Source organism: Gymnoscopelus microlampas (genome assembly GCF_963454915.1).
Source record: "Gymnoscopelus microlampas genome assembly, chromosome: 3".
Taxonomy (NCBI): domain Eukaryota; kingdom Metazoa; phylum Chordata; class Actinopteri; order Myctophiformes; family Myctophidae; genus Gymnoscopelus; species Gymnoscopelus microlampas.
Window position 1 is genome coordinate 54132075 of NC_139940.1, and position 27972 is coordinate 54160046.

Genomic DNA, 27972 nt, shown 5'->3' on the forward strand with positions numbered 1-27972 from the left:
TGTCAGACAGTCAGACAATGTTGCTCCGCAGGTCTAGAATGGAATAAACAGGCGCAGCCAAAGTCAACAACTGCTCCCGACCAGACGTGAGATTTCAGCCTACGGTAGGATGAAGCCCACGTCAGGATATATTGATAAATGCCGAAAGGTGCGGTGATCTCGCCGTACGCCCATTATTTGGGCTGCACCGCGTTGATAAATGAGGGCCATGGTCTTTCAAAGTTGATAGCTCTGTTCTGACCTGAATAGCTAACATTAAGGATGTAGGATAAAGGCAATTCTGCAATGTGGCCAGCAGATTTCATGTAGTCTGTCAGACTGTCAGTGAATGGAGACAAAAATATTTTGTGACTATTACTGCTATTGAAAGTATTTTGGTATGAAAATATGCAATATAGATGTAACCCAAATATAGGCCTACGCCTACTGGATCCATAACTCCATGTCTCGCATTTGTGACAAACTTAACCGCTTGAAAATATGTTGAAAATTCAGGGAGTTGTAATGATTTTAATTGTGGAGAGACCGTCTGCTTCAATGGATTATTGCATTAAAACAGTGGTTTTCAACCTTTTTCATATCAAGGTCCATTATTTATTCGGCATTTGAGCCACGGAACACCGTTTGATGAGCTTTAGCCTCTCACACCCAAAACCTAGAATATGTTGTTATCGTTCGATAAGATGCTGTCAAAACATTATTTTTTACGTTCTCTAATTGTGTACCTGTATAGTAAGTAATGCAGATGTTTAACAATTTGACTCTTGAGAGTGTGAAATGTTATACTCAAGATTTAAAGATCTATAAGGGTCCATTTGGTTATCAACTCTCCATCATTTAGCTGGGGACCACCTGAAACCCCCTCAAGGATCACTGGTGGTCCCCGGACCACTGGTTGAGAACCATTGCACTGACAAGTCCCGGAAAAGACGCACTGTGATTGGCCAGTAGTCAACGCGCTGTGAGCGCTGTGATTGGCCAGTAGTCACTTTGAATCTCAGTTTGCCTACGCTAAAATGACGGCCGCGATACCAGTTCCTCCAACGAACTGCAGAGGCCAATGAGGTATCTAGGTTTCTATATCTATGTGTGACAAAGGTGAAACGGGGGTTTTCTTAAAACTTTTGTAACTGTTTTTATTGGTGCTTAATGTATAATTAATTGCTCATTTAACCACCATCTTATTATTTTTGTACCACCGTTTTGCACTGTATTGTTTTACAATTGTTTTCCCCCGGTCCCTTGGTTCACTCATGGAGAGACATTCAGTGGCAGAGAGGTGGTCACGAGGTCACGCCCAAGGACACGGTCATGGCCAATGTCCCCAGACGTTATGTCACCACAGACAAATGAACGCAAAGAGAGGTGTGGTTTGACAGGTACAAAAGAGGAGGCGGGACAGTTGAATGGAGAAGCAGAGCCCCAGAGAGACAGAGGTGTCAGACGGAGAGAGACGGCAGAGGAGGAGGTTGTATGAGAGCCGGGAATACAGTGAGGAAAACTTGAGTGAGTTACGCCAGCCACCAAGTAGTTGGAAGCCGAGGTGTACCTTTCTATGAGCAAAGAGGGAAAAGTGATCGAACCGAAGGGGAGGAAGAGAGCGAGACCACACCATAAAAGGAGTGCTGAGACGGAGAGTGGCGATAACGTTGCATACACAACCTACTCAGCGCCAGGTGTAAAAGCCTGGCCTGTCAGTAAGTACCGATCCATGCAACGTTTATCCCTGTAAAACCACCAACTGTGAAACGTGCATGTACTTTACCAATGCACAGTGAACTGGTCAGAGTTTCTATCATTGCAGAAGGAGACAAAGAAGAAAAGAAGACAAAGACGACTGGCCTAAATCCTCTTCCCTTACCCCCATGGACACGCAACAATTCCCCCGAAACAGACCGTGTTGAGTATCCCAAAGCACTTTATTGGCACAGCACTTTACTTATGAAGTATTTGTTGCAGAGCCCCTGCTAATTGAAACCCTGTTGACCCAGCCCTGTGTAATTTGCACAACTTTATAATTTATTTTATAATTGTTGTGTAAATTGTTTCTGTTGTGTTTAGTTAGGTTTTATTAGTATAGTGGTTATTTTTGATTGTTTTTACGGCACAGATGCCATTGTAATAGGGACAATAAATGATTACTTACCTTTGATACATTTGAATCCGTGTCCAGTTTCTCCTGGGTATTTTCTGAAGTTGTGTTCTCAAAACCAAAGTATTGAAACTTACCAGTAACTCGAACATGTGAAAGCCTGAAAAGAAGTTAAAGTGTATGGAAAGGGGACTTTCCTCTCTAACAAAAGTGGCGTAGTCGACATACTAAACAATATTCAGATCGGACTCACAATAATTACGCACCCAGCACTTTATTGTGCATTGATATTTTATTGTTGCGAGTTTGATGTTGAATTATTTATTAAAGGACAAATAGAGTGTGCAATATCTCAAGATAATTGCAAGTCAAATGTGATACAATTACGGCCTCCTCCTACAGAGGAGTGTTATTGTCTCACACCTGTGAACATGAAGGGGTGTATATATATGAGAAGATGTTTCAGAGGGGGAGAGACATTACATCACATCACTGTAGGGGCAAGCAGTTCATACAAAATCCCACAGTGGCATACAGAAGTGTATATTTGCAGTACATAGATTGTCCGTCAGTGGTCATTAATGTAATCATTTACTGTATAGTTTGTCTGCTAGCAGTAGTGACAGTCTCCTCCTCTGATCTGGCGGTCCTGTGGTTGTAAAACAACCCAGGTTGCTTCTTAACCCCTTCACCAGACTGCCGGGTTCGCATAGACATTAAAGGAAAGGAAAAACCATGATGTATACATTTATATAACACAATATTTTTTTAAATAATAACGAAATGAAAACCAAAATAAATCATACTTATGTTGTTGGATACCCTCTAATTCTGTTCTAAAAAAAAGAAAAAAGAGTGGAGCACGGTGGCACAGTTGGTAGCGCTGTTGCCTCACAGCTAGAAGGTCCTGGGTTCGATTCCTGCCGGGGACGCTGTGGGTGTGTTTTCTCCTCCGCGTCACCAGCGCCCATACCCTAGGTGGGGTTTGGCGAAAGGAGCTACTCTGTGTGGAGTTTGCATGTTCTCCCCATGTCTCCTAGGGTAATACCCTCACAAAAACATGTAGAAATCCTGGTTGCTATACCGCCTCCCCCATGACAGCCGGGGCACCTGATGGAGGGGAAAGGAACGCGTTACGTCCTACCGGGGAAACTCCACATTGTCAGGTGATATTAAAGAAGGTCAGTTGGCTCTCATGCGTTGAAGGAGGCATGAGCTCGGCTCTGGGCTCCCTAGGCTGACGGGGGAAGTGTAGCGCCCAGGATCACTTAGATAATTGGCACCTCGTGAAAAAGGGTTACAAAATTGTGGGAAAAAACAACAAAAAAACAACATGCTTGTTGCTCAATCTCTGATGCCGAAGTACAGGTGTTCAAGAGTACTGATTTAACCTTCTGGGCCGCAGTGAGTAATGTTTGGATCGATTATGTCCTTGCACCCTGTGCTCTAGCACTGGACGCCTCCAATCTCAAGATTTCATAGAAGGACAGCTTCCAACGATGAATATTAAGGTTATGAGGTGGTTTCCATCTCATTACAAGCATTTGTTTTGCTGCCGTTAAACCGGCCAGAAACACTCTCTTTTTGTGAGGTGTTAATCTTAGAGATGAATAATCATTTAATAATAAAATGTGTGGTAAACAAGGTATATTTATCTCTGTTATGTCAGTGAGAAATAATGCAACCTTGGCCCAAAAAGCTAGTACTCCTAGACATTCCCTTTTTGCGGACATGAGGAACATAGAGGATTTTAATTTGGCAGAGTTTCCTGGGTGACAAATACAATCTTTGTATCAATTTATAATAAGTTAATTGATTATTATAATAACGAGAGGTTAACAGAATATTATTCCATACATTCTGCCAATGTATGCACAGACGTTATAGTCCTTTAGATCTATGTTCTAGACTGTGATATTACCTGTAGTTCCATATAGTTTTTTCTTGCAATTTATATATAACTTTTAACATGTATGCCACTCACTATAAGCATTAGAGGATGAACTGGTAAAGGCTGATTCCATGGGACGCCATAAGTGCGCATTGCAGTGCGCAACTGTAACAAAAAAAAAAAGGACGTTATAGATTTGTTTGAGCTCTTGAAAGGATCGGAGACGATATTCACTGTAAATGTAAATTGAATGTGCTATAATTGGGCCAAATCTAGTATGGCAAAAGCTTTGGGATAGACCAGAAAAAAGGATATCTTTGAATGTATATGGAGATACAATGTGCTTCTCCATATATAAATAAATAATTAGGAACCTATAACCCTCCTGCCTTCCTACTATTTTGGAGTGTGGAATTACTAATTTGTGGATGCTGTAAGACACTCCTGATGAAGGTCCAGTAGAAAGTAAGACCGAAACGTCTGTCAATTTGAATAAAAGCGGCTGCTGAGCAAGAGCAGTGTGCAGGACTTTTTGTTCATGCGAATATTTGTTCATGTTTGCTTCAGTTGCAACAAATACAAAAGCAAATGCTGATGTTTCCCTGTAGGTACAGTATGTGATTGCATATTTGCAGCTCAGATAGCGAGATGGCAGAAGGGTTAAGGTTGCATTATTTTAAATTTGTAGTTGAAAGGTCACAGTGAAATGCAAAGTGTGCCCATGCCCAGGCGTGACAAGTGTCTGTCAGCTTCAAAGAGCTTCTTTCACAACACTGCAAGGTGGTGACTCTAGTACAATTAGGTTTTATGTTACCTTGTAATCAAACTTAATCATTAACATGTTTTGAGCATTTACAGTGAGTTAAACATTTTTTGTATTCAATATAAGCCATTATGTTAAGATTACTGTAATGAACTGTTTTGTACATCTGCTATAATTTGAATAATTTTGTCATTTCTTAACACATAGCCTATCTTCTCTTCTGGGGGGGTCCCTGGCAGAAAACATTTTCCGATGGGGGGGGGGGGGGGGGGGGGTATTCACGGCCAAATTCATTTCATTTTGGGGGTCATCCTTGGCATTAACAAGTTTGACAACTACTGATTTAGAAGGCATTTTATATAGAATCGGCCTTGTGTCTTAATGGGTTAATATAGGACACATGTTGTGTGTGCGTGTCTGTTTGTTTTCTGTCTAGTCACATCTGTCTCTGGCTCTCTCAGTTTCTGATAAATCCCATCTCACTCTGTCGCTATTTCTGTATTCTCTCCTCACCAGCTTCTTCTCCTTCACCCCCCTTAACTTGCAATTCTCATTTCACCCACTAGATGCCCTCAGACCTTCACTCAATTCCCCCTCAGTCAAACCCTGGTCAAACCCTGCCTCTTCCACATTCTACTGTTTTTGTTTTCCCCGTCAACTCCTCTGTATACTTATACCAGCTCAATTCTTCTGTTCACTGCCAGATCCTACGTTTTGTTACTACATGCTTGGTCTTGGCTTCTATTTTCCTCTGACCTGCAACTTGTTTGTTTGGATTTTGGACCATTGCCTGCTCCTTTTGCCTGCCTCACCATTATGTAAGTCTTTGTACGCCATTTGATTAATACATTTACTGAAATGCGCCTGATCTTCTTCAGTCATCTGCATTTGGATCCTCTTTCCTGGCACGCATGCAGTGACATAGGCTACCATCTATTTATAGCAAGGACAGTACTTAAAAATCACACTGTGTGAAGTGAGCGGTGCCTTTGATGAGGCAATTTCATCAAGCTACAGTATATTGCTATATATGAACTGGAAGAACAATGTTAAATCCCTGTTCAAGGCTGCTAAAAAAAAAAATTACTCATTTTAACAGCTGTAAAGCATGTTTTACTCATTTTAACAGCTGTAAAGTATTTGTACTAATTTTAACGGCTGTAACCTATCTTTACTCACTTTAACGGCTGTAAAGTATTTCTACTCACTTTAACGGCTGTAACGTACTGTTACTCACTTTAACGTCTGTAAAGTATTTCTACTCACTTTAACGGCTGTAACGTACTGTTACTCACTTTAACGTCTGTAAAGTATTTCTACTCACTTTAACAGCTCTACTTTTCAGTAACTTAAGTTACTTTTAAGTACTCAAGTACTTAAATCAAAATGTAGATCAGTCATTTTTGGTGTGTGTGTGTGTTTGTGTGTGTGTGTGTGTGTGTGTGTGTGTGTGTGTGTGTGTGTGTGTGTGTGTGTGTGTGTGTGTGTGTGTGTGTGTGTGTGTGTGTGTGTGTGTGTGTGTGTGTGTGTGTGTGTGCGTGCGTGCGTGCGTGTGCATGTCTTAAAGTGGCATAGGTGTCGCACTGCAGTCTCTGGTTTGTGTTCAGCCGCAGCTGTTGATGCCGTGTTCAGACATACATAGGGACAAACACACGTGGAGCAAGACTGTCATAGTTTGGTCTGGTAAGTCTCTCTCCTTTCATAAATTGAAATCAAACTATTATGACTGAATATTATTTATAAATGATTGTGTTACAGCGCTATTAGAAAATATCCTAATTTTATAGTAGAAACTCTAATCATACTGTAATTGAAAAGTAGACAACACGTTTTGGATGGGAAACTACACATTTTGTTTATATGATCATAACTGCAATTATGGGTATATTGTACTGTTTACTTTACAAACATGTAAACAAACTAGTAATCCTTGTGTTGTCAATTTGGGAGCGATAGCATATTCCAGTCCTATATGTTTTGAATGTTGGTAGTGGCTCTGTACTGCATACAACACAATTTCTGGTTGATTGTGGACAGTACTGAACCTTTTGTGCGATCAGACAATAAAACATGTATAAATATATTTTTCTAATGGTTGTCAATGGGGAATTGGGTAAATAATCAATTATGTTATAACATATATATGAGATAAAACAGTCAAAAGATTTTCTGTTGCACTTTGTTCTAGGTTGCTTGGCCAGGTGCCAGTGGTCAGATCACACTCGCTCTCAGTATTTACAAGAAATGGTCTCACTTCTTGTAAATAACAGATAGATCTCTGGCTCCCCCTATTGAAGGAATTTCATACTGTAACCTGTATGTAGACACAAGAGACGTCAGTGAGCTGTTGTTCTTTGGTGATTAAGCTGTCTTTATACTTCCTCTGTCTCTCCAGACCTACATCAGGATTTCAATACTGAAGCAGGTAAGACACTGAGACCACTTGTCTTTTACTTACATGTAGACCGGAAAGTGTGGCTTAAGAGCCCTGTTTGCAAAGTATATTATTGCCTTGGAATCTCTGATCATTTGTAAAAGCCAAATTTTACAGAGGTTATTTGTTATCTAATCTTTGTCATGTCTGTAGGACACATTAACTTTTAGTTCATTTTATTGATGCATTGACAATGTGTTTATTAATTAAACATTTTAAGAAGTCCCACTCTTATAGCATTAGACCTACTCCTCTGCTTACAGTATTGGGTAGTATAGGACAGTTTTATTTCGAGACCATGTTGTATTTTGTCCCAGGTTCACCCCCTTTTTTCTCACAGAATGCCTATACTATTTATGAATTGCACGTCAAACTATACTTAAAAAATATACATTCAACTCTACACTTAAATATAATAGGAAACAGTTTAGTGAATGAGACCCATTATGTCTGTAGTCATGTGATAGAGATGTATCTGTCAGATTGTTCACATTCCATTCTGAATGTCTGCGACTGGCTTCCAAAGTTTGCGGGAATGGTTTTTGCACAAAATGCAAGAAATCCTGATTGCAGCAAAAAAAACTGAAAATGCAAAATGGTGGAAAATCTTGTCAGGCAAAAATGGGCATGGCCTATGTGATGAGTTGCGTCAGGATCCAAGGAATCCAGGAATTCAAAGGTTATAAGGCAAAATGTAAAATGGTCTGTTTAAGCGACACAATGAGGCCGATTTAGAAATAAATGTGGCTGAGGTTCTTCCTTGGCCTACTGCTACAACTACTTTGCAGTAGTTGCTCCCACACTGTGGAACGCCCTTCCCCTGGCTTTAAAACATGCTGAGTCTGTTGAAAGTTTTAAGAGAATGCTTAAAACACTGTTGTTTCGTAAGCACTTTGTCCTTTGAAGTTACCTGACTCACATAGGTCAACGCTTTTGTTTTTATCCTTGCCGTTTTGTACTTTTCACTATTTTGTACTATGATACCCTGTTGGTATCTTGTTAATTGTATGTATTTTGTGTTCCATTGTACAGCACTTTGTAACACTGTTTCGAAAGGTAATAAAATTGACTTACTTACTTACTTACTACTGGGAGTGCGCGTTAAGTTTCATGTCTTTCGGTCCATCGTTGATGGAGATGTGTTACTCACGTTACACACACAGACACATACAAACGGACACATGGACAGACAGGATTGCAAACATAGTCTCCGGCCTGGCGGAGACGACGAGAGATGACATTTATTTGACCTCTAGTCACCTTGTAGACTCTCTGTAATAAGATGGTTGGCTTTGTCCACTATAGGCCTGTTCAAGTACTGATGTCATTTGTTGTATTACAAAATATGATACAGTTTCTTTGTCCAAAGCTTGATGTGCAATGTTAATTTCTATAAATATGACCTGACTTTATTTACTAAATTGACAAGATATTTTCTCTGGAGAATTGCTCAACAGTGCGTGATTGTTGTATCTACTATGCATCTGTATATTCAAATGAACAGAGCCTCTATTTAGGTAAATGTGTCAGGGAATAAACCATTTACTTATTTTTAGCTCAGTAACTCGGAGCTAGGCGACAGAGAATTTCCCAAGCTCCCGCTCCGTCGGAGAGGACACGGCAGACAACGTGTCCCTGGCTCTCAGTAACGTGTCGCATCCAGCCATGCAGCAGAGTGAAGACAGACTGCTCACCTTCCTAAACTGGCCCTCTCGCATCCCTGTCCGTCCCGACGAGCTGGCCCAAGCCGGCTTCTACTACGTAGGTAAGGACTGTGTCAAAGCAGAGTTGTTAACAATTAATGTAGTTGATATTATACAAAATAATAGTTATAAAAGCACGGGTCCGGTGCAATTGTTATGACTGGACCTCCCTACCGCCCTTTTAAAGAGGTTAGCAGCACATAGAGAATTCCTCACCATCTGTACTTTAATGACTGTGTTTAATATAAATTACTTTAGCTTCACACTGAATTAAAATACTTTTGTATGCCAATGAATTCCTCCACACACGCATTTCTGTGTTGTCACTGCTGTTGTATCCTACTGACTCACCTGCCAGTGAGGAGCCCGCAACGGGAGGACGTAGAGCCTCCCCCTCCTGCCCAACACTCCCTGCTCACAGGTGCCACCCCCAGCCCGTAGGAATACATGCCCGAACGCAATTGTGTTCGTATAGACACCTGTCCTTCTTACTTGACATCAGGTAATTGAATTGTCCTGCGTGGCGTTTCAGGCAGTGATGATTACGTGAAGTGTTTCTGCTGTGACGGAGGCCTGCAATGCTGGCAGTCCGGAGATGATCCATGGGTGGTACACGCTAAATGGTTTCCCAGGTAAATACCACTATAAATACAGAAAGAAGCCTTTTATGTCCAAAATGATTTTTTTTTCATATCCTGTATGACGAAGGAGGACATTAATCTTTACGAAAACACATACAAAGTTGAAATATGGAGAAACAAAGTTTCTGACCGACAGCAACGACTTGTTACCTTGAACAAATTAAACCTTGTTAAAAGTGCTTTATTGTCAGTATTAGCTGCATTGTTATCAGCAACATTTTTGGTAACTCCAATACTGCAGGCCATCATAATGAATTAATTGAATCAATTAATTACATACAGTTACATAAATGTTTTAATTCATGTTCCTCTGGTTTATTGCAGATGTGAATACTTGCTCCAAGAGAAGGGACAGCAGTTTGTTCATCAGATCCAGGCTCGTTTCCCTCTGCTGTTAAAACAGGTTAGTACAGAACCACCCACCTTTCTGGATAGGAACGATTGGCATTTGAAAAAACATTGTAGAATAAAATACATATGAGTCCAAATGAAAATAACTCAAGAATAGGTGTGTGTGTGTGTGTGTGTGTGTGTGTGTGTGTGTGTGTGTGTGTGTGTGTGTGTGTGTGTGTGTGTGTGTGTGTGTGTGTGTGCGTGCGTGCGTGCGTGCGTGCGTGCGTGCGTGCGTGCGTGTTCTACTTACAGCTCTCTACAGATAGAGACAACAGCTCCAGGGAGTGTGTGGATTCCCCAGGTGAGCATGCAACAATAATAATAGATTTTACAAGAGTGGCAAACTTTGCACAAGACTTGTCCTTGTTCCTATGAGTGTAACATATAGGGACAAATTGTTGAATTGAACTGCCTTGCATCTTCTATAATTAAAACCATTCGCTTAGGTGTTTTTTTTATCAGACTATTGGTTGATTGATTTATCAATGTTTTTTATTGACTAAAATCCATGAACATATACGTATACATAGCTGTCAAATAGTAGAGGGGATAAGAAATGTATACTTCAAGTCATGATATTATTATTATTATTATTATTATTATTATAATTATGTTATTAATAATAATTTTAATTAATAATAATTATTATAAACAGGGGTTAAATATAATTATTTATAATTAATTATTATTACTATCGTAACTATTCGTAACTAAGCTTAACTATTGGTATACCTACGGTTGCATCTATGTCTCTCTCTCGCTCTTAGAGGTGGATCTTAGTCTGGGTGTAGAGCGCTCTGAGGACGCGATCATGATGAACACTCCAGTGATTAAGTCTGCATTGGAGATGGGCTTTGAGCGCAGCCTAATCAAGCAGACAGTCCAGAGTAAAATCCTGACCGGAGAGAACTATGAAACAGTCGAAGAGTTGGTTTCAGAGTTGGTTTGCAAAAGTATTTAACTTTTTTTCCACCAATCTTTTTTTCTCTCTCCACGTCCCAAGTTTAGGGGCTCCATAGATGCCGATGTGTTGACATGTATACTTTGGCATGGTGTATCCTGAATCACTCTTTATTATAAACACGTTTAGAAACACGTGCAGTTTGAATCCCTTTCAACACACCATCTCGCCGAGTATAGATAATCCTTTTCAGCCTAGTTCACACCATATACATTTTCTTACACCATTGCAATAATATATTCTATTCTCACCTTTTAAAAAAACATTAATACCTTAAGCATTAAGGTAGCAGTGGACATATTATTCGTATGTCCCTCTGTGTTTCTTGTATTTTCTCCACTAGCAGTGACCATCACTGGAGACTGCAGAGTGTCAATGAAGGAGCCAGTATGTGTGATAAAGACTGACAGCGATGGGAGACTGCGTATGGTTCCCAGTGCCCAGATGATTTTAGACCGCATTGAGCAACATGTGGTTGTGGTGTCAGTAGTGGGCCTGTACCGAACTGGAAAGTCCTACCTCATGAACAAACTGGCTGGGACAAACAAAGGTGAGCATGCACACTCTCAGTAGGCCCGGTAAGGCACTCAACATTTTCAGCCTCATGGTGGCGCTATATAGAGGACCAGGTGTATCCTGTTGTGTACCATTGTTCATTATTTGATGGTGTTATTTTTTTGTGTACTCGTAACTCTGCCGAATCTATAGTACTTCCCTGACCCTCTCTAACTGTATCTTAACTGCTGTGCTGCGTCTGGCTACTGAATTTACCCTGCGGGATCAATAAAGGTTATCTATGTATCTATACCAGACCGCTTCACGTTTTGTGAAGCGGTGGCCATAGACATTAATACATAGACACCACATTGGCCACTGGGACATTATGTCAATGCCCCTCCATATTAAGCAGGGCATATGCCAGAGTCTTATGTTTCTGTTTTATAATCATTAGGCTACTGTTCTCTACAAAAGATAAGGTGTTTTGGTATGAAAACCAACATTTCTACTGCATGTCTAACATTTTGTAACTAACCAAGCTGTGTGAAAATCGGTTGAGAATCCATCGAGTTATGATGATTTTAATTGTGGAGAGACCTCCTGTTTCATAAACATACAAGGAGCATAAATGCATTCAAAATGGACTGCATCTACAGTATTGATGCTCTACGGTTGCTGGTGAGGGTACCAAGATGGCACAGTGCCAGCCAGATGTTTGTTAATTTGGGGGTACCTACCTGTCAAGCCCTGTTAAGAAATCTAATGTACAAATTCATATGTCGTATTGAAGAGTCTTGACAACCATGTTATCATGATTTTAATTAATCCTATCAAGAGTTCTACACGGTTCTCTTCCATGATGGAGACATTGGCGCAACAGCCTTTACAGACTGTGAGCAGCTGTAGATGGACTGTTTTTGTTTTATGTGTTTTATGTTTTGTTTTGTTTTTTCTCTTTGCTTTTTATAGTTTTAGCACTGTGTATGTGGCATATTGTCTTGTTTTTATGGACCCTGAGTCTAAAATAAAGATTGAATTGAATTGAATATCTACAGTGCTTTTGTTTTGCTCTGTAACTGTATTTTGACTGCTGTGCTGACTTTTGGTGACTTTGGATCAATAAAGGTCTAATATCTTACAAAGATGTGATAGATGCCAAACTATCATAGATATTGTTACACAAAGTGCATTATCTGTGAGCTGAGGTTAGTGGCTAACCTATGGCAAGGCAAGAATGACTAGCAAATGGAAATCTAATTAGTATTGCCCTTTAAACAATCGGAATCAATATGGACAGTGTAGTTTAAATAAAATAATAATTCAATACAATTAATTAAAGATTAAATAGAAGTATTATTGTTATTGTCCCATATTCCATCCTCAAGGATTCCCTCTGGGATCCACCATCCAATCCAAGACAAAGGGCATTTGGATGTGGTGTGTACCTCACCCCAGAAAGACTGACCACACTCTGGTGCTGCTGGATACAGAGGGACTGGGAGATATAGAGAAGGTGAGACACCATTTTCTTTCATGTTCAAATCACGTTGCATTTGATAATTATATAGAAGTATACTATAGAGATAATGTGTACCGATTTGCATGACGTTTGGATAAAATCTGTAGGAGTAAATAGGTTTTGCACAAATCGGCCTCCTGGTGGGGCTATAACAGGGCTATGTGAGGTTCTGAATTGGCATCCAGGGAGTGTGTGTGCACAGTTTCGGAGCGAGCGGGCCAACGGTGTCAGAGATTAGCTGTTCACAGACGGACACACGGACGGACACACACACACACACACACACACACACACGGACGGACGGAGGGTAAAATATACTCTCTCGCCATGCCTTCGGCCTGGCGGAGACAATAAATGGCTCTGGACCCACCCTATGTTGGTGCTTTTGTAGACAGAAGCACTGTTTAATAAGATTAATAAGAAAGAATGAAAGAATGTTTAATAAGAATTGTAAGTTATCAGTATCCTGACCTAGACCATTAGGTCTGGGGCAAAGTAGAGAAAGTGCGTCCTATAGAGGCCCCACAACCTTGTTTTGAGGGTCAATATCACATGGCATACAAACTCTAATTAGACAGAAATGAGCATTATTGATTGATAGATGTTATTAGGATTCAGACTTCATCCCATGACAACATGAATTGAATGTATGGTTCAAGAGTTATAGGCCAAAACGTAAAGCAGACAAAGTTTGACGCTGATCGGTCCAGCGGTTTGCGAGTTTATCTGTGCAAAGTCACACAGACACACATAGTCTAAGCCTCCTGGCCTGTCGGCCTGACAAAGAAAATGACACATCCAAATATATATTTCTGGTTTCAGGGAGATACGACGAATGACAACTGGATCTTTGCCATGGCAGTTCTGCTCAGCAGCACCCTGGTCTACAACAGCATGGGCACCATCGATAATAAAGCCCTGGAGAACCTTCAGTATCCTTCAAATTATTCACTCATTATAGATATAGGTATAGGTAAAAGTCCCATTCACTCTCTCCATAGAGAATTGTTTTATCAGCTATAATAATGTCGTAACACTATAACATAGACTTGCCACGAGGCTCCTGGTTGTAAAACGATGTTATATGCTCCCGTAGAAGCCTCACATCTGTATGCAGTCAATCTAGTTTGATAAAAAAACATTAACAATGTCATGGAGAAACACTTCACTACCCACAATCCTATTGTAATAGCAGAAACGTCTAATTGGTGGAGCTTTTGTTACCATGGAAATGCACGATAATGATAATAACCTTTGGAAATAAAATGTTATTGGAGGTTGTCTGTTGGTGTTGTGAGGAGCATCACAGCCATATCTCCAAACAATATTTCAGTAACAGTTTCCCTCTTACACATGTATTCAGTATTAAAGCTATACAGTATATCTCATGAACACATTTTTGTCTTTTCAGATGTTCACATTTCTGTTCTCAAACTAAAATGTTCAGCATCTAAAAATGTTTTTGTCATCCTCAACACCATCCCTTACAGCTATGTGACAGAACTGACAAAGCATATCAAAATGAAGTCCGATGAGGATGATGATCGTACGTATGTACGTTTCCTTCCCTCCTTTGTGTGGGCTGTACGAGATTTTTCACTCGATCTGGAGATTAATGGGAAACCCATAACAGCAGACGAGTACCTGGAACACGGTCTCAAGGAGAAACAAGGTTTCATGAACTGCTGACATTTTTTTTTAGCATAGTTGATTTAAATGATTTAAACTAGCCAATAATGCTCTTGCACATTTACACTAAAAGGTATTGTGTTCTGTATGTGTTTCATTGTTTAAAAGGTAAAGAGAACCAGCGATACAACCAACCACGTACCTGCCTTCGTAAATTCTTCCCATGTCGCTCATGTTTTGTGTTTGAGAGACCAGCCAACACTAAGACAATGAAACGAATGGAGGAAATGACAGATGCCGACCTGTATCCAGACTTTGTTGAACAGGCCAAAAAGTTCACTGAACACATCTACACTAAGTCTGAGACCAAGACTCTCAAAGGTGAAATAAAGGTCACTGGCAGATGTAAGTATGTTAAAAAAGCTATGCTACATTAATTTTTGTAATCAAATTGTCATGGTGCTTTTTCGTTGAAAATGTAATTTATTTTATCCCAAAACATTTACAATGCTGTCGCAAGGAGAATTTGTTTTACTTGGAAAAATAAATATTATAATACTGGAATTATAATACTATAATTGTATCATTTGTATCACTGACGATGGCATAGCAAGAGGGGGTCCGCTGAGATTAGCTGTACACAGTCAAATGGACACACACATGGACGGGGCTGAAAGTATCCTGTCCTGCCTTAAAATCATACCTTTTGACATTTGCTAGACAGTATAAGTTAATATCCTTGATACCTCAGAGCCTCCCTGTGTTGTTGTACAGTAGCTGACATTGGAATTAGCGGCATCTGACTTTTGTCTACCAATCTTTTAACAATCAGGACTAGTTGAACACACTTACTGAATCCGTCTTCCTTCCACAGTGCTTGGTCAACTGGCAGAGACATACTTGAAAGCCATCCGTAGTGGAGAGGTTCCCTGTCTGGAAAATGCTGTGGCGGCACTGGCTGAGATTGAGAATCCCAAAGCTGTTGAGCAGGCCCAGGTCCTCTATGTACAGAGGATGAAGTCAGTACGCTTCCCCACCAACCAGGAGGAACTGTCTGAAATCCATGCTTTCAGTGAGAGTGAGGCCCTGGCACTTTTCATGAAACATTCCTTCAGAGATGACAACCATGAATATCAGAAGAAGCTTGTGGTATGTGTTGGACTTTTAATACACAAATTTCCTCTTGAGTTCAATAAAATTACCTCTTTAGTTTAGTTTATTAGCTGCTGCTTGATATGAATAATCTCTCATCTCAATCATAGTCATTAATGGGTTAAACTGACTTTTAGAGTTCTTAATCTAATGTTCATGGCTATGGTTATACAGTGACCTCAAGGTAAAAGATCCACCCTTAGTATTTCACGTTATTATTATTATTATTATTATTATTATTATTATTATGGTATGATAAACGATTCAGGCTGAACTATTCAGTCACACCTCTTCTAATCCTTTACTGGACAAGTAAAGGCCCAATAACTAATACAAAGTGACTTTGGCTTTGGAACACAGCAGACCAGATATTAACCCATATTGGAATAGCCGATACATTTTCATTTTAACCACTATGTGTTTAGAGCACGCTTGAGGGGGAATACGATCAGATCTGTGAAAAAAACTTCATGGAGTCCAGGGATGCACTGGTCAAACACATCTTTACGCCTCTGGAGGACAAGCTGAAAACGAGTTACTACACCGTCTCTGGAGGATACAATAGGTTCTGCAAGGACATCAACCTGCTGAAAGAAAACTACAGGCGTGAAGCATGCATAAGAGGCCTGGTAAGTTTGAGCTGGAGCAGAATACATTCAGACCATCAGTATAGGCTCTATGCACAGCAGCCATATTATCACTTCCTTCCCAGGTGTTACCAATGATACTAATGAAGGCTCTGTTCCATTTAGTCTAGCACAGTCTTCATAACACAGTCTTCATAATATGGCTGCTGTGAATAGCGCCTATTGATGAGGGAGTAACAGGTTTCCATCTAAATGTTTTTTTTGTGTGTGATACCAGCCTCTATACGTCCCGAATGCATACCTGAAGGAGAAGTTTCGAATTGGCGAGACCATACAAGCAGTAGATGAACAGCTCTCCAAGGCACAGCAGATTGCAAAGGGTAATATAGTTCAGTCAGTCCATGAATCAAGCTTAATTCATGTATGTTTCAAAATATAAACATTATAAAAAAGTAATTATTCTACAGTATATTATAGTATATTGTAGAATGCAGTGGTGGAAAAAAATATTTGAAAACTTTAGTTACTAGTTACTTTGCAGATTATATTATAAAACAAACATTAACCACTTTAGCTCTATTTTATACCTAGGCTTAGGCTATTTGAAAATATTTTTTTACTTTTACTTTTGGTACTTTAAGTACATTTTGATGCCAATACAGTATTTATATATTGCAGTATAATGTACTTTTACTTAAGTAAAGATTTGAGTACTTTTTCCACCACTGGTAGAATTGCAATGCATTGAGCTTCAAACATTCCAAAATAAGGTATTTCAAATGGCTGTCTGGGTGGTTAAGTAATGTTGCAGCATTCGCTGTTAGCTGCCTGTCAGCAATTATGTATTATGGTAGGAATAGTAACAGTGTTTTTTCTTTGTCTTTTCATTGGTTCCTTTGTGGTTTCCTATAGAGTCGAAAGCGAAAAGGGAGGAGTCAGAGAGAGAAAGACAGGTTACGGCGATGCAAAACCAGTTACTGGAGAGGCAGGCGTTTTACCAGCAGAAAACCTATGAGGAGAAAATGAAACGGCTCATGGAGAAGAGTAACAGAAACAGTATGAGAGCCGAGCAAAGACGGTTAAGGGCTATCAATGGACAAGAATATGACTCTGAATCAGAATAGGAATGGGATTGAATTGCCACCTGATGAAGATGATGAAGATAAACAAACAAACCCCCGTGTCCGGTTTTGTATTGTAATGTTGACATTTCAGAATCTGCTTTGTTTGCTCATGTGACAACTAAAATAGAGACTTTGACTGTGTGATCATGGACAATATTTATTCATTGTCTCCGCCAGGCCGGACGGTGATGGTTTTCTCCCCTTTCCATCCGTCAGTCATTCTGTGAACAGCAAATCTGCGGCAACGTTGGACCGTTTGGCGTGAAACTTTGCATGCACACTCCCAGTTGGCCAAGGAAGAAAATTATTATCTAATTGGCTTCATGGTGGCGCTATAACCGCACATTTCACTTTTTGGCCATAACTCTTGAACCGTACGATGACAAATATTTCTTCTCTGAATTCCTTGAATCATGACACATCTCCCCAGATAGGCCACGTCCAATTCCGCCTGACAAGACTTTCCGCATTTTTTGTTAAATACAGTTTTTGCTACTACTCCTACAGTTTTGTCCAAAACGCATATTGGTACTCATTATGTCTGTGGTCAGGTGATGATGTAGGCCTATCTGTCACCTTTATCAGAATCAATTAGGATTGGCTAAGATTGGCTTTCAAAATGTGTGGGAGGGGTCCGTTTTGCACAAAATGCGTTTGAATGCAACGTTTGATTGCAGTGAAATTGGAATATAACTTTAATATGCACAAAGTGGTTCTGCTTGTTTTTTGTTTACAGTACATCCACTAATATTCAGAACAGCACAATAACTTGTGTAAACATGTCAATTGGAAGAGAATATTCCAATTCGGTTTGATCAGAAGGTATGTTCATTCTGGATTAGAGGGGTGGTATAAACCTTTTGATATTCAGAACAACAGGGACATATCTGCATGTAAACACGGTGTGGATCCATCAAGAAAGATTACAGGAAAAAAACAAGCGGAACCAAGCATGTCAAAAAGGTATATTCAGATTAAATGCTTTAAGGCATGTAAACAAGGATTACTTTTTTTAGCATCCATGTAGAAATCTCTAATCGGAATGATTTCATCCTGAATGAATCAATATTGTCTTTGAGTCTTGTTTCACCGTGAAATGTAAGTCAATGGGGGAGGCTATCGTAATGGAAATACACTTATTTCTGTTCGATTATTGAGTTATTATTCATCTGATATTAAGTTTATTTAAGTTTCATTCTTATATGACTGTATTCTGTAATGGTTAATTATAAGTACATATTGTCATGATAGTCCTGAATGGAGCGCCCTATCAGAGAAAATAAACAAGGCTGTTGGAACCCGTTTGGCATGGTGTCAAGTATATTAGTATGCTTACGCAGATGAGATTCAGCAGAAAAAACATCCAGTACTAATTTGTATCCTCTTGTATATCAGCTTCAGGACACTGTTCACTGAATTTAACATTATTGTTTTCTTACTTTTGTGGTTAAATGTTTTCATTATATTATCATCATGTGTTGTATCAAATCAATATGCTTAAAGACATTTAGTACCAATTATTTATTCTCGCACCAAGGACAAGCTATTTTGTATTATTTTTTATCAACAGAGCAACTATTAAGAATATCACCAATATTTGGAGTTACAAGGCAGGGTTACAAGCCAGGTAACTCAAGGTAGACCCAAACCTCCCAAAACAAAAGTGTAATTTAGCTTTAAATATTAAAAAAAAATATAAAACATGTGAAACTAGAAAATGTGCTCCTCAGAGCATAGGTCTCCGCCAGGTCAGGTACGTTATTGTGGCCTCCTGGTGGCGCTATAATAGGCCAATGTGAAAAGGGTGCCATTTATTCTTAGGCCTTTCACGGCAATCAGATACTGCATTCATGGTTATAGGCATTTTGTTCCAAAAATGTGTTTTGCTAAATTAGACCTGCTGGTGGCGCTATAACAGGCCAATGTGAAAAGGGTGGCATTTCTTCCTCGGCCTAGTGGGAATGTGAGTGTGAAACATTTGGGCCAGAGGTTCTGAATTGGCATCCAGGGAGTGTGTGTGCACAGTTTCACAGCGATCGGGCCGACGGTGTGGGAGATTAGCTGCTCGCACACGGACAGGACACGCGGACGGACACACGGACGGACAGGGTGCAAAATATACTCTCTCGCCATGCCTTTCGGCCTGGCGAAGACAACAATTTTAGTAGAGGTAGCACTTTTGTTGTCTACTGGTAGTGTGCACAACACATGTGGCGCTAATCGGCCCATCGCGATTGCAAGATTCTGTCCGGGAAAAGAGAGACACAAAATGTCCTTCTTATAGACGGCTAGATTCCTGCACAACCACGTCTTAGAAAAAGGCTGATTTAGCCTACATAATCTTATAATAAATGCACAAACGATACAGCGATCTCCATTATGGGCATTAAAGGGATACAGGCAGGCAGACAGACAGACAGACAGACAGATAGAGAGATCTCCATGTGGGCACAAAACACAAGCCAACTATTCTATTTTGTACAGTATGTAATGGTACACAACTAGACTAGAAAAGAGCGCAGATCACCACCAGGCTGGGTTGCCTACCCAGGGCTGTCTTGTGACCTGTTATAGTGTCACCATGAGGCTGATTTAAAACATTTAATGTGGCAGATATCTTCCCTCGCCTTCCGGGAGTGTGCGTGCAAAGTTTCACACCAATTGGACACTGTGTTCATTATTTGTGACATTTTGGGCAAAATGGGCCCCTCCCGCACATTTTGAAAATATGTAGGAGTAGTAGTTTTGCTAAAATCTGTCTCATGGCTGTGCTATAACAGGCCAATTTGAAAAATGTGGGCAGAGGTTCTTCCTTGGCCTATTGGGTGTGTGAACTGTGAACAGGTTTGCACATTATGAGCTTTGCATTTTTCAGTTCCTGCCTCATTCATTCCTGGCCTGTGTATCAAGACAAATGAATGATGTTGGTTTAAAGTCACCTCTGGATTGTTCCCAATTCTGTTTGGGGTGTGGACGACCTGTATTAAATATTAAATATCATGTTGAGTGACTGAACAACATGGTGAATGTGTGTGTGTGTGTGTGTGTGTGTGTGTGTGTGTGTGTGTGTGTGTGTGTGTGTGTGTGTGTGTGTGTGTGTGTGTGTGTGTGTGTGTGTGTGTGTGTGTGTGTGTGTGTGTGTGTGTGTGTGTGTGTGTGTCCTTGGCAAGGAGATGGTGTGAGATTAAGGGGCTGTGTCCACCAAGACGTTTTTTTCCCTGAATGTTTTTTTTTCCCTTAACCCTTATTTCAGCTGGGAGTACAGTTGAGGGTCAGGCCCTCATTTTCAATATAGCCGATATACAGAAAACAGTTATCGACAGGAATAGACATTCACATAAATCATGGTAAAAGAAGAAAAAATTATCCACATCAACAATAGAAACACCAGAAACTTGGGGCGCAACAGTTAATCAAACAAATCCATCTCATTGCTTATATCAGTTAATTGATAATTGATTATTTAATAAAAATAATTGCTTAATTATCAATACCTATTTTGGCCAAAATAGGTATTGATAATTAAGGCGAAAGGTTTCACAAATAATACTAATTTAAAAAAGTGAAAATACCCGATCTACAATCAGGTATTTTCGGGTACTTGTAGATCAGCTATTCTCACTATTTGTGCTTGACACAATTGTGCGAAGAAGTTTGGTTAATCGATGTATTGAAATATACATATATTTTTTTCCTCTTTTATATTAAATAAATCAGCACAACTCAATTATTCGATTAATCGTGGAAAAAAATCTATAAAATAATCGCACAAAAAAAATACAAAAATCCATTGTTGCAGGCGGACCAGACAGTGAATGGCTGCTGACTGTCAGGATACAGCATCAAATAGTGACACTGCATTCCTTTAAATGCTTCCGTGCCTTTCATTCATTAATCACTCATCATGCTCTAATCTTTGACATAATCATTGTCATAACCTCGAGTCATAATCTCACAGTAATCCCAGCAATGTTCCAAGACTTTATCACCAACACAGAAAACCTGGAATCCCTTTACAGGAATGGAAAACACAAGCTACTTTGCAAAAAAAGTTTAGTTGGTACAACTTGATCTCCTCCTGTCCTCAAGTGCAAAGCCAACAATCTGTATACAGCAGTATAGGCCACCCTCTGCTTATCTCGGCCACTCCCCGCCCTCTATCACCTCATCAACTACACATGCCTTTAATGGAAGGTTCAACCGAGAGACTAAGCAAACTGTCATTCATTACATTCCTCACCTATCACCTCTGTGGTCCTGCTCCATTCAGATCAGCTGAGCTGATTGACAGTTTGTTTATTTATTCACGTGAAAAATGTTGGTGTAACTAACTAAGAGATTTTGGGGGAGGGGTATGTATTTTATATATACAGATTTGACAGAAGTTTACACATTATGCCATCATAGGAGATGAGTAGTAACTGTGTTTCTCTGTTACATTCATGGTGGGGTGATTAAGGAGAGGGCTGTTTGATTTGCTGCACAGACGACATATCAAAGATCCTGGAAGTAGGACTACCTAAACCACTGGGGCTGCATCCATCTCTTTGAGTGGGATTTTGTTTTGATGGTGCATCTGTGATGCCTGCAAACAGAGGGGGGGCTCATGTCGTTTTAAAGAAAATCTTCCCTCACACCGTCTATGTACACTGGAGAGGTTGTATTATGTCCATGAACTATGCACGATCTGATAACTCACCATAGAACACCGCCTGGCTCCACCGCCTTGGGGCTGTTGGCGCACTTGAACAACCTGCACAGCAGGGGTGGATGGCAGGGCTGGTCTATCAAGCCCTGCATCTACCACATTCCAGTCATCTCATTTCACCTCAACCACTCAGATACGGCCACCCCCACATACACACCTTCCAATTGTTTGCTCAACTCCTGTGTATATTTATACCAGCTCAATCCCTCTGTTCTCTTGTACCTTATTGTACATTTACTGAACTGCACTTGCTCTTCCTCGGTTATTTGCAGAACTATCTACAATAACATCGTGGTGAGTATTTCTCCTCTTTGTATTTGAAATCAAACTGATAATTGTATACACTATTAAAATGTATTGTATTATAGCCTAAGAACGTCACACTGTGTTGCCATAATGCCAGGAAAAATGTACGCGCCGGGAAATACGTTTTCAATTTAGCAAAGCCTCATTAGGAAAAAAATAATTATTGAAGCCACCAAATCTGGTATTGCAAGACTTCTGCATTTAAAACGCTACTGCGCATGCTTCTATCGTCTGAAACGCATTGAATAGGTGGGGGCGGGGCCGTCCATTCTCTAGATATATTATAACTCTATGATCAGAAAGGGGACAGGGACAAATTCACCTACAATCATTTGTATTTTAAATGTTTCAGCAGAGTGGTGGCTGCCATTTTTTATATTTGGTCCATTTTGAGGCATTAGCAGCCCTTTTTCAGATGGCCTCAGCAGCCGATTGACCTTTGGAGTTAAGCTTATTTGAAAGCCTAGACTGTCATGATGGCCACAACCCTTGTGTCGGGGGCAACCACACTTTTCTACTATAGTTCAACTTTCAGGCCGTTAATAATATTAGATGAAAAAAAAAAAAAACATTAATACTTTAAGTATTTAGGTAGAAGTGTACATATTATCCTTTTGTCCCTTTGTGTTTCTTGTATTTTCTCCACTAGCAGTAACCATCATGGCAGCCCACAGAGTGTCAATGAAGGAGCCAGTATGTCTGATAGAGAGTGACAGTGATGGGAGACTGCGTGTGGTTCTCAGTGCACAGAAGATTTTAGAACAGATTGAGCATCATGTTGTTGTGGTGGCAGTAGTGGGCTTGTACCGAACCGGAAAGTCCTACCTCATGAACAAGCTGGCTGGGACAAACAAAGGTGAGCATTTTTGCTATAAAATACATACACTATGATATGATATATAAGTTTTACAAAGTCCACAAACTAGAACCTTTTAGCTCAGGTAATTACTAGTGCTAGCCAAGAAGTTTTCGCTTTTGTTTATAGTTAGTGTGGATAGTAATTGCACGTATTTAGTGTGCTACAGACTCCAGTTAAATTATTCACATTTGTAGCGCCACCTATCAGGTCAAAGTGAAATTGCTAGTGAGTAGAGACCCTCAAGTGATGGGATATTTCGTTCATGATTTTAGGCATTTTGTGTCTAATAGGTCCACTTAATTTGGAAGCTAATTACAGCCAAACAGTATGGAATATCAGAAATCTGTATGATACATTTACATTTTATCAAGTCCAGATATCATGTGCAGCAATTTGGCCAAAATCTGTATTAGTAGTAGCAAAAAGTGTGTTTTGAATAAAATTCAAAAATATCGAGTTTGAATTTTGATTATACAACCTATGGTTCAAGCGTTATTAGGCCAAAATGTGGGCTGTTATTGCACCACCATGTGGCCAATTGGTGTTTTTTCCTCCATAGGCCAGTGACTGTGAACCTCTCTACTAAGTGCTGTGTGGTAACTGTAGCCCTTCAGTTTGAGTAGTTTTCCATAGAAATACATTGACATACTGTACAATAAATTGTAAAATTGTATTCACCAACACATTAATTCAATTCATATATGGCAAAGGGAGAGTAGTGCCCCAGATTACATAAGCAATTGGCACTGGGTGAAAAAGTGGATTACAAAATCGTGGGATAATTTTTTATTTTATTTTCTGAAATTCCTGATGAAGTCAATGTGCCATATGACTCCAGTGTGTGCCACGAAAATTGTGGGAGGAGTAGCGTGGCAACTTTTGCACATACAGTACTATACTACCGTTTCTACCTGTGGCATATCTGATCACAACATGATCTTCTGCACCAGAAAGAAACGTAAACCTAAGACCGGTTACCACAAAACAGTCACAATCAGAGACCTCAAAAATTATAAGAGTGAGGACTTAGATCACAGACTGGAGGAACAGGATTGGTCCGACGTTCTAAACAGCACACAGGTAGACGAATCCTGGCTTAGTTTCAAAACCAAATTCATTCAAATTTTGGACAGTGTGGCTCCCATGAAAACCATCAGGGTCAAAACCCGCTCGGTACCATGGATGAATTCGGACATCCTTACTGCCATGAAAGTCAGAGACAAAAAGTGTTCTGAGCTTCATAAAAGCAGGATCAAACTAGCCAAATGTTTTAACAAAGGTCTCGAATCCCACGTAGCTAAACTTGAAAAGGAAAAAAACAAGCTAAGAAACAAGGTAAATAGCATGCTCCTGTTAGCAGAAAAAAGCTACCTCGATGACAAGATTGAGGAAAATCCAAAAAAAACACGAGAGCTTTGGAAGCTACTCAAGAACCTCCTAGGCTGCAGCAAAAAATTGAAAACCAGGCTTTCAAACTTAAGCCTCAAGGTGAATGACACTCTCATTTCATCCAAACACGAAGTGAGTAAAATCCTCAACATATTCTTCACGACCGTAGCCTCAGATTTGGTTGAAAAACTTCCTCCACACTCTGGGAGATATGGTGAGGAGTATGTTGTCTCATTTTACGAAAAACAGGGTGTTTGCAAAGATGACTTTAAACTCTCCCCTGTGAAAACAGAAGAGGTGTTTAAAAAATTGAGTGCTCTTCATCAACACAGAGCCACAGGCCTCGACAATATCCCCCCCAAATTTCTAAAAGACTCAGCCGCCTCCATTGCTCCAATCATTACCCACATATTAAACCTCTCCACCATACAGGGACAGGTCCCTAACGACTTCAAAAAAGCAAGGGTGACCCCTCTGTTCAAAAAAGGAAACCAATTACACCCTGGCAACTACCGCCCTATTTCTATTCTAAGCTCCATCTCGAAAGTCATGGAAAAAATAGTCTATGAACAGGTCGACAAGTATCTTGCCGAGAAAAATCTAATCTACAAATTCCAATCTGGCTTCAGAACAAACCACTCCACTGACACATGCCTTCTCTATTTGAACGACTCTATCAAACAAGAGATCGAAAAGGGCAAATATTGCGGCATGGTCATACTGGACCTCCAGAAGGCTTTTGACACCGTCAATCACCCAATTATGATCAATAAGCTCAAAGCAATAGGTTTTGATGACACGTCAGTGAACTGGATGAGATCCTACCTGGAAGGGAGGGAGCAAGTGGTGGAAGTAAACGGCACCCAGTCCCCCCCCCTCCCAGTGACTTGTGGTGTTCCCCAAGGAAGTATACTAGGACCCTTACTGTTCCTGATATATGTGAATGACATGTCGTCAGCCTGCGACTGCAACCTGTTCCTGTTCGCAGATGACTCGGCCCTGCTAGTCTCGGACAGGGACAGGCTGCAGGTTGAGAAAACTCTCAGCTCTGAACTCAACAAGATCTGCATCTGGCTCTCCGACAACAAGCTCTCATTACACCTGGGCAAAACGGAATGCATCCTCTTTGGGTCCACTCCTAACCTCAGAAAGGCAGAGAGCTTCACGATCAAAGCGGGTGATGATATCATCAAAAGAAAAAACGAAATTACCTACCTGGGCTCTATCTTGGAGGCTGACCTCTCTGGTGACAAAAATGCTGAAAAAATGATCAAAACGGTCCACATAAAAACACGCTATTTGCGGAGTATTGATCGTAAAGTCAGTAAGAAGACTCTGAAGACTCTTGCAGTGGCCCTCATACAAGGTCATTACGATTATGCATGTACTTCGTGGTATCACAACACCTCCAAGGCCTTAAAAACAAGGCTCCAAACATCCCAAAACAAACTTGTAAGGCTACTTCTTGGCCTCAATTACAAAACCCATCTAACCCCTGATCATTTTGATAGGATTGGATGGCTTAGGGTTGCGGACAGAGTACAGCAACTTGCTATGGGCCTAGTCTTCAAGATATACCACAACATTGGGATCCCCCTGTATTTGTCAAAATACTTCCAAAATGTTAATGATGTCCATGATCACAATACCAGAGGCAGCTCCACAAACCTTGTCCAACCCTTTTTTGGCTCAACAAAGGGAAGTAACTCGTTCTCATGCTATTCATCAAAAATGTGGAACGCCCTACCAAAAGGAGTAAAGGAGTGTAAAACCCTACTCTCTTTCAAAACAGCCCTAAAGATACACCTTCAGGAGGCTGCAATTGGAAAATGGCCCCTGTCTAAGTCCTAACCTAACCTACCCCCCTACCCCCCCCCCCCCTCTCTTCTTCTCCTTTTGTACATATTTCTCACTCTTCATACCAGTAACCTGTAAACTGATTGTATGACATTCTATAGTAGTTGTGTATATCTGTCTGTCTCTTATATGTCATCATGATTTGTGTGCATGGGGAACTCATTTGAAACAAGCTCAGTGCTTTTATGAGTCTTCCAGTTTAGTAGACCTTGTATTGTGAATTTGTACTTCCATGTACTGTTGTTCTCATGTCTTACTAAATAAAGTACATCAATCAATCAATCAATACGATATAAATACAGTGTATGAGCAAAAATAACACAGTATAGTGATTGCACTTACAGTATTTATAATTATATTAAACGTTTGGCATGATCCGAGCTCCTCCCAAAGTTTTTGCAGCACATAGATGTGTAATAGATCAAATTGACCCACTTATCCTACACATGTATTTTCAAAGTTATATGTTGTGTTGTTTGACAGTTCCTATAAAAGTAGCTGTAAATTAGACACCATAAGCGTTAGTTACCAAACTTAGCATAGAGGTCAACCTCATGGTATAACAGAGAGATGAGACAATTTGATATTCTCTGGCAGGAGAATAACCCAAAAAAACGACACTTTAAACTGTACCCTGAGGTAATTATAGGACATGACCTTCTCTAGGGTTCACAGATTGGGCAGACCTGTAGATGGAATAACCTGTCCAATAATAGCTTGTTTTGAGCACTTTGTGGTATATATTGATACACATTTATGGACTTATAGAGCCAATTTGAACACACACACAAAGACATGAGGCTGATACTGAGTGGTCTACAGTGCACATTCCAGAGTGGTTGCTCTAACACTAGATGTCCAGTTCAAAGGATGCTTCCCAGAGGGCATCTGACCTTAGCTGACCTATGGACACACACACACACACACACACACACACACACACACACACACACACACACACACACACACACACACACACACACACACACACACACACACACACACACACAGATGTAGAGATGTAGCACACACACCTAGCGACGTGCACATCCAGTGTATGCAAGTACATACACACACATGTGAAGTCTGCCTATAAATACTGTGAGGACAAAGAAACCGTCCCTTCTTGTCCTTGCCCTTCTTCTTCTTGCTCTATTCTGTTCCGGCCACACCATGTAGCAGCAAGGCTGACATGTGCTCTGTACAGCTGTTTTGTCCAATAAATCGACTTGAGGAACATTACTGGTCTGGACCTTTCAACTTCTTCTCCTTTCAAGAATATTGTCACACTTCCTACTAAATACTACATTCCTAAACATGTTTGAAAGAGAAATAGTTTAGATAAGTTGTAACTGTTGCTTCTATTAACTGTTAAGTTCATAACTCTGTCTGTCTGTCTGTCTGTCTGTCTACTCACCCTATGCAGACAGACAGACAGACAGACAGACAGACAGACAGACATACCC

General features: G+C 40.2%; 1 protein-coding gene across 5 annotated transcripts in view; it reads left to right on the plus strand.

The window, feature by feature from the left end:
- Nucleotides 1-5533: 5533 nt before the first annotated feature.
- The window catches only part of LOC311042441 (guanylate-binding protein 1-like), a 157516-nt gene continuing 135077 nt past the window's right edge, over nt 5534-27972 (plus strand). The window contains exons 1-15 of one of the 5 annotated variants that reach the window (XM_084053179.1): nt 7035-7171; nt 8737-8945; nt 9416-9515; nt 9849-9927; nt 10170-10218; nt 10685-10870; nt 11222-11428; nt 12762-12889; nt 13718-13827; nt 14386-14567; nt 14693-14929; nt 15399-15673; nt 16102-16305; nt 16541-16643; nt 17176-18502. In XM_084053179.1, coding sequence (XP_083909305.1) covers nt 8846-8945; nt 9416-9515; nt 9849-9927; nt 10170-10218; nt 10685-10870; nt 11222-11428; nt 12762-12889; nt 13718-13827; nt 14386-14567; nt 14693-14929; nt 15399-15673; nt 16102-16305; nt 16541-16643; nt 17176-17387 — 2172 coding nt within the window. In that variant the 5' untranslated portion in view covers nt 7035-7171; nt 8737-8845 and the 3' untranslated portion in view covers nt 17388-18502. Of the gene's footprint in view, nt 5565-7034; nt 7172-8736; nt 8946-9415; nt 9516-9848; nt 9928-10169; nt 10219-10684; nt 10871-11221; nt 11429-12761; nt 12890-13717; nt 13828-14385; nt 14568-14692; nt 14930-15398; nt 15674-16101; nt 16306-16540; nt 16644-17175; nt 18503-27972 lie in introns of those variants that run through there. The other 4 variants (XM_084053175.1, XM_084053178.1, XM_084053176.1 and 1 more) reach the window with 4 other exon arrangements.